This window comes from Alligator sinensis, unplaced genomic scaffold, assembly GCF_000455745.1.
Source record: "Alligator sinensis unplaced genomic scaffold, ASM45574v1 scaffold512_1, whole genome shotgun sequence".
Classification (NCBI taxonomy): Eukaryota; Metazoa; Chordata; order Crocodylia; family Alligatoridae; genus Alligator; species Alligator sinensis.
In genome coordinates, this window is record NW_005842063.1 from 1,811,080 (window position 1) to 1,818,479 (window position 7,400).

The window sequence follows — 7,400 nt, forward strand, 5'->3', positions numbered from 1 at the left end:
GAGATTGAAGATCATTTGTGCTCTTGGGGCACCGAACCATGCTTATGCATTTGAAAAGGCACAGCTTTTTTAGGTGATTCCAAAACACACAAGGGCTGGGAACTTACTGGCTAGCCACTTCTCTTCCCTGTCTGGCCACAGGAATTATGTGGAATAGGATACATTAATAATGGTTGATGCCTTTGTTTTGTGCTCCTGGGAAGGAACTTAGCATGTTGTTGCACTAGAAGTCATTCTGCAAAGGTGGAATCATGAGGCTCCTACAAGCTGTTTCCTGCACTCCCACCCCTGTTTTCTCAACAAACAGTCTTCCTGCTTTGAAATAGCCTTTCTGCATTTCATTCCATTTTGCTAGGCCAACAAACAAATGGGTGTTTGCACACACTCTTTATCAAACTTGATTATAGAAGCCATCTTAGGACTGTTGTCTCTTCCCTCCAGAGTCCTTGCAGAAGTTAAATTGCACTGCAAGTATACCATGATAGGCCTGGTGTGTTCTGCCAGTTCCTGTAAGGCTGTCACTTGGAGTATGACACTTTCTACATCATCTTCCTTGTTATCTGTGCTTGCCACCTCAAGGACCAGGTTTATACTGAGAGCACTAGGTGTACTGTGCTTCTGCCAGTGTAACTTGTTCCAGGCTCACCGAGTAAAATGTGCTGTGCTGGTAAAAGCTCCATTTTGCCAATACAGCTATGTTTGCATTACATAATTTTCCCAGGGCTTTTCCAAGTGCAACTGTGGTTTCAAATTACACGTAAAACTTGTATTGTGTAGTATGGGCACCGTTCTGGTTGAATGGATAAGGAAAGATTTCTGGTTTGTTCTGTCTGTGTTAATCTTATGCACCTTTTGATACTTACGCAGAAGAGTGGTCTGGTCTTTAAGGGGATGTGGATGATCTCAGAAGCTGACCTGCAGTAGCCTTCTCTCAGTGTAGCTTTGGTACTCTGATCCCAAATCCTGAGTGCTTTATCTACACAATCCCTTCTTCCATCTTTTAGTCCTTTCCAAGGCTGCCTTTTGCAACTATTTTTCACATTTGCTACTCTACTCGTTGGGTTTAATGCATAGTGGTTTTTTCTTGCTTATAACGGTTTCTTTCCTAAGCGAAAAGGATCCATCTAAAGAAAAGGAGAAGAAAGTGAAGAAGACCATTCCAGCATGGGCCACCCTTTCTGCCAGCCAATTAGCTAGAGCACAGAAGCAAACACAAATGGCTTCCTCCTCGCGCCCCAAGATGGATGCTATTTTAACTGAGGCCATTAAGGCAAGTAGAAGACATCTTGCCCCATCTCTGCGGCAAGATTAATCTCTTTTATATACATCTGAGAATTCTTAAGATTCACAATTACAGCTTTCCAGCTACTACATTTGGGGCTAGTAAATGTGCAAAACTGTGTTTCTTATACTGATTAAGTTAAATGAATCAGTGATGTAGCAGAAGGGTTCTTTGGTTCTCTATTTTCCAGACTTTGTCCCTGTGATTAACTTTCTAGAAATGATTGCAATGACATGATTTGGTGGAGTGCTGGCAGCAGCTAATCCGCTGTGCTCAGTGCGTTTCCCTGACTTACAGATAGGCACATCTATTTTCTATGTGTTGGTTTTTTGTCACCCCTCACATCCCCAAAGATGGAACATCTTGGCCCTAAGATAGATGAAAATACTGCAAACAGATTCAGAAATGGCTTTGATCTGCTGTATTTTTACTTATGGCTATTGCCAGAGATCCATGTCTTAGTTATAACCCCGCCACCTTCCCCTTTAGGACTTGCTCAGTGCACACTGCTTTCACAGGGGGCCTGAGCAACAGCCTTGATTTGTAAAAGATTCTACTTCTCCAGCCACTGCAGTCTACAGCAGTACATCTAAATCCAGGGGAGGAAGAGATAGAAGAAATGCTCTAATAAGGGTTCTCAACCTCCAGTTCACAGGCCAGATTTGGCTCATGGAGCCATGTCACCTGCACCTACGTGTACAATCGGTTTACTCTTTAATCCTCCAGCCCTATAGCAAGATAGTTCTAGTGAGTGTAGTTTTTGTTAAGTCGTCTGTTCTGTTTCAGGCATGCTTTCAAAAAAGTGGTGCGTCAGTGGTCGCAATACGTAAATACATCATTCACAAGTACCCTTCCCTGGAGCTTGAGAGAAGAGGCTACCTTCTGAAGCAAGCTTTAAAAAGGGAGCTGGAGAGGGGAGTCATCAGACAGGTAAGTATCTCTTTAAACAGCACATTGTTAAACTCCCACCTAACCCAAGAAAACAGCCAATAATTAATGTATTTTATGGCATGCAGCATGCACGGCCCCCTTTCAGCTGCTGGAATTTGGGATGCATGGTGTAAGTGAAGAAATACAGTGGTATCTGTTTCCGCTTGTGCCAAGGAAAGTGAAAATAAAGCTGCATGAATTGCACTGAGAACAGTGTCTGGCAAAGGCTTATGCTGCAGAAGCTGCCACTCAGTGACCACTACTTACCAGTATTTTCAAGGAAACATCTTTGTTTCTTCATTCATCCTTTGAAAAATAATCTTATATCTTATCTGCGGGTATGTTGTGCACAAGGAAATATAGTATGTCACTGGGCTGACCTTGCTATCCTTCACGAAAGTTACTCTTCCTTTTGTATCTGAATGCAGATGAGATTTTGGTGTTGTGACACTCATTCCCCAAGTTTCAGTAGTGTGGACAATTGTCTGTTTCTTGATCATGAAGCGTAGTTTATGGTATTGCAACAGTTCATATTTTCCCAGGAAATTTACCAACTTTAGTCATGTTTCTTAAAAACAGTTTGTGTTGGTGATATCGAATTGCCAGCATCACGGGATCATCTGGTTAGGGTAGGCAGGGTATGGTATTATAATTCTTTGTTGCCTGCAAAAAGTGTTCCCTGATCTTACAGAAGGGTTCCCTATTATTTAAAGGACTGTTGTTTCTCTGAGGCTTGGTATACGGCCCTCAGTGGAAAAAGATGGAAAACTCCTCTCCTGGTCTCTCGCATAGCAGTCCAGTGTATGAATACCTAATCCAAATGTTTGCCTTGAAATACTATGGTCTCTCTTACTGGATCACTATTGAAAGTTAATATACGTTCTCACTGTGAACTGAATGGACATTCTTCTTTGAATTAGGTGAAAGGAAAAGGAGCCTCTGGGAGTTTTGTGGTTGTTTCTAATGCAGGGAAAACTGTTCCAAAATCCAGAGACAGAAAGGTAAGCTGGATAAGTTTTTTTTCATAATTAATGTTGTCTCAGAGACACTGGGGTACCTTCTAGCATACAGTCAAAATATTACAAAATGCAGAGTGGCCTCATGACCAGTGGAGACTGGATTCTGGCCTCCATGATAGATCCCTCCAGGCAACATGGGGATCCTGGTATTACTACTGCTGCTCCTCTTTTATATGCTACATGGTTTAAAGGAGGACTTCTGCCTCCCGGCCTGCTAGACTGGCCCCTTACACCATCAGTAATGAAACAGCAGAATACAGAGCCTTCCATGTCCTTGAAGGGTGTCACAAATGAAATGTGTGTATTGTACTGCATCCAGGAATCCAGTGGGATTCTTGCATTTGAGTCTTTCCTAAGAATGGTTCTGTCATTGCTTTCCTATCCTTCCTTGCTGTTGCTAGGAGTATGAAACGTTTATTTTTTCAACTGCCAATCAGGTGGCATTCAGTTTGCATTATTAGAATATCTATTGATGTCAAACACTTGAATCCACATATTTAAAACAGAGCATTACAGTGAACACTGACATAAGCACTTACCTACTGGCTACCAAGGAGACCAGAGATCCTTGAATGGTTGAGAATGCCTTGTGTATTGGCACTAGATTGCCACAATAGATTGTAAAGAGGGAAGTTGGATGCAAAGGCTTTCTTTTCATTTTAAATAAAGCTGTGGTGTTGCACCTGATAACTTGCTAATGCATCGTGTCCTCTCACAGTGCTGCAGGAAATCAATGTACGCATCCTTGGCTGCTTTCTCCTTGTAGGGTGACAGCCTGCTTCAGCTGCGAACAGGCTCATTAAAAGCAAAAAAACAGGTTAGCCTTGTTAGAACTCTGTCTGGATGTGCAGTCCCCACATCTGAATAACTGTTAAAATCTGCTGCAGAATGTCAGTGACCCAAAGTAAAATGCCATGCATTTCTGCACTTATTCCAAAGATTCTTCACCCAGGTATTTTGGGCAGATTTCCACTCTAATCATTCACCTCCCAGTTCTGTGGAAGTGCCGGAGAAGGGATATTCAGGAAGGAATGTAATAGCTTGATTTAAAAGAATGCTGTCTCAAAAAATTGCACTCCAGGGTTTCGGATTTGGGTGGGAGGTGGTGTTGTATGTAACACCTAACACTCCTAGAACTGCCACAGGATAGTGAGACCTCTCTCTTTTCAGTGTGCTTGCTTGTGTGTTGACATCAACGTAAAGTCAGTTTTTCACCTATTTGTGTGATTTTTTTTTTTTTTTTTCCTCACAGCAACAGGGAAGGAGAGGACAGACGTCAGGAGGATTTGAAGAAGTAACTAAAAGCACAAATTGTCAGGAGAGACTAGTTCATCTGTACATATGTTAAACCCTAGCATCCAAATCCAATAACATCCTTTAAAAATTCCTGCCAAACTTTACTGCATTTCACATTCCACCCTATCCAGAAGGGTTCAAAGTGACTTACAATAAATGAAAATAGGCAAATGGATTCACAATTGACAGTGACCCTTGACAGTTACTCACAATAAAAAGGTTTTTTAATTGACATTGGTTTTCTGAACCTGTAATAGTTCAAGAGCACCTCTGTCCATGTACATGTAGTTGACTAAAAAAATGCAACATTCAAGTTCTCTATTTGGGTGTAAAGATTGTGTGTGTTTGTGTGTGTGTACATATGTGTTTTTAAATATATTTCAGAGAAGTACCTCTGCATCCACTCCAGAGCAGCAGGTTAAGCTAGAAGACATCCTTCCCCTGGCCTTTACACGCCTCTGTGAGCCTAAGGAAGCTTCCTACAGCCTGATAAAAAAATATGTATCGCAGTATTATCCCAAACTCAAGGTGGATATAAGGTATGTGCTACGGGTCCATATTTATAATGTCTCTAAAACAGTACTGAAAAACTAGCTTAATTTGGCTGCATGTTTTGGGGTTTTTTGTGAAGACTTGGAAATGGTAGAAGTGGTATTTTTGTGCTTCACATTGTGATGATTTCCTAAAAGTTTGAGAGTGACGTTTCCTGTGATTTTACTGTATATTGTATCTTTCTACACCCCATGATACCACTGAAGACTTAAGTCAGCATCGTCTTCAGTTCATCTCCTTTAGCAAGTAGAACCTCTTTATTTTTAAGGATATCAGTATTTCAGGGTTTCTTCTTTGTATCTTATCCTACCTCCTTGTTATGCTTTCCCCTCCACCCCCTAATTTAAAGGACACACAAACAACTTGCCAGTTAGTTTGTCCATGTGGCTGATTTACACACAAATCCAGCAGAGTATGCTTAACATCACAAATGAAAGGGCTTTGTATTCACATCCCAAGTCTCTCAACAGGCTATGCACAGTTCATTCCCCTGCCTTTTGTCTTCCCTCCAAATTGGCTTTAAAGCTGAAACTTCAAGCATGATTTTCTTTTCTTCTCTTGTCACTTTTATCCAGGAAATGTCCACTTGAGTTTGGATAATGTGTATTTACTCCTTCCATGTAGTCAGCACTTGTTGAGAGTTATCCACTGTAATACTTACTTGAATTTAGAGAGATGCTTCCTCGTAGTCCTGGTAAAGTGTCTTCTGCAAAGTCTTCATCCTGTGGTAGTAAGTTATTGCCCATCTTTTTCAGACCCCAGCTGTTGAAGAACGCTCTTCAGAGAGCAGTAGAGAAGGGCCAGTTAGAACAGATCACAGGCAAAGGAGCTTCTGGAACATTCCAGGTCAGAAGCCAGAGTTCATCTTATTTTGCTTTCCCTTATCATTTATACTGTTCATAACCCTTGGTCGGGCTACTCTTTTCCCTAGTAGCCTGCCGAGTGTGATTTGACATGCAGCAGTTCTTAGAGTATGGAGCGTTAGGATGCTTGGCCTCCTGTTGGCCTGCGTTTCTGGAGCAGAGCACCTGGCTGTCCTCGATGAGATCTGTAGACTGTAACTAGTGCTCCAGCTCCCCAGAGCAATAGGGCAGGATGGTGGGGTAACTATAGATCCTACTTCTAGAAGTCCCAAATGTGCATGGGGCCTCCGCCCATGGCAATGGCATAAGGACAGCAAATTCAGTGGTTCTTGTTTAGTTAGTGGGGGGTAATGATAGTCTCTGCAGATCGCTATGAGCTGAAAACGAACGTAGTTGCGGTGTAATTTTGGGGGATGGGTCAATGTTGCCAGCAAAACCGAAAGAAACCGTTTTCCGGGCAGTTGAGTTGCAAGACCTTGACCTTGTCATCTCCTTGCATGGGAGAGTAGCATTCCTGATACAACGTTTTAATGTAAAACGTATCTGTGCTAATACAGGAGCTCCGACCCACCTGGTGCAGAGGAGTCTTGTCCTGACCTGGTTTGGGAGAATTTTGTCTTGATGCTTTTCTCTTCCTCCTTGGAAAATAGCTGAAGAAATCAGGGGAGAAGCCCCTGCTTGGTGGAACTCTGATGGAAGATGCCATCCTGTCTGCTGTAGCGGCCATGAACGAACCCAAGACCTGCTCCACTACAGCTCTGAAGAAGTATGTCCTGGAAAACCACCCAGGGACCAACTCCAACTTCCAGGGTAAGATTCCAGTCTACATAGCTGTGATGGGGAATCCCAAGACCTACAAGATCCCCTACAGTCCGTCTTAAAACTGTAGCGTGCGCAGGTAGTACTGAACAGTAATGAGTTTGTTTGTCACCTTTTTCCTCTGAAGTCCACTTCCAGGGAAGGGTAATTGTACGCTTAATACACTCGCTGTAAGTGATCTGAACCTCTTGGTAGGAACAGCAAAAAATATCCCAGAATTTTTCAGGAAGTTACAGTGCAAAAAAATAAATGCAGTTCCAAATGTCCTCTTAGTTTAGAGGAGTTGCAGTCTAACCCCAGAAGCAGCTAGGCACCACCTTAACTGGTATGTGTGCATCTTGCTCCTTTCTCAATCTGACTGAATCTCTGCCCCAACCATTTTACAGATTTATTTCCTTTTATACTCAGGAGGGGAAACAATCAAGATGTGCTTTGCCCATGGTCATTTCTTATGCTTTCTCTTTGCAGTCCATGTTACCATTCAAATTGCTGTTGCAGCACCACTAAAATAGATCAGTGGTTTTATGATTCTTAGCACCTTCCTGTAATGTGGGGCTGTCCAACTTTGGTGTGGCATGCCACATGGTTCACATGCTGCAGGGATGGTCCCGTGTCTCGTCTTCTTTCCCGCCCCCCCCC

General features: G+C 42.6%; 1 protein-coding gene across 7 annotated transcripts in view; it reads left to right on the forward strand.

Moving 5' to 3' along the window:
- The window catches only part of HP1BP3 (heterochromatin protein 1 binding protein 3), a 25,454-nt gene that overhangs the window by 12,672 nt on the left and 5,382 nt on the right, over positions 1-7,400 (forward strand). For 4 of the 7 annotated variants that reach the window (XM_025203666.1, XM_025203668.1, XM_025203665.1 and 1 more), the window contains exons 5-12: positions 1,111-1,270; positions 2,069-2,212; positions 3,133-3,213; positions 3,998-4,048; positions 4,484-4,525; positions 4,912-5,066; positions 5,835-5,925; positions 6,593-6,752. In XM_025203666.1, coding sequence (XP_025059451.1) covers positions 1,111-1,270; positions 2,069-2,212; positions 3,133-3,213; positions 3,998-4,048; positions 4,484-4,525; positions 4,912-5,066; positions 5,835-5,925; positions 6,593-6,752 — 884 coding nt within the window. The remainder of the gene's footprint in view (positions 1-1,110; positions 1,271-2,068; positions 2,213-3,132; positions 3,214-3,997; positions 4,049-4,483; positions 4,526-4,911; positions 5,067-5,834; positions 5,926-6,592; positions 6,753-7,400) is intronic. The other 3 variants (XM_025203669.1, XM_025203670.1, XM_025203671.1) reach the window with 3 other exon arrangements.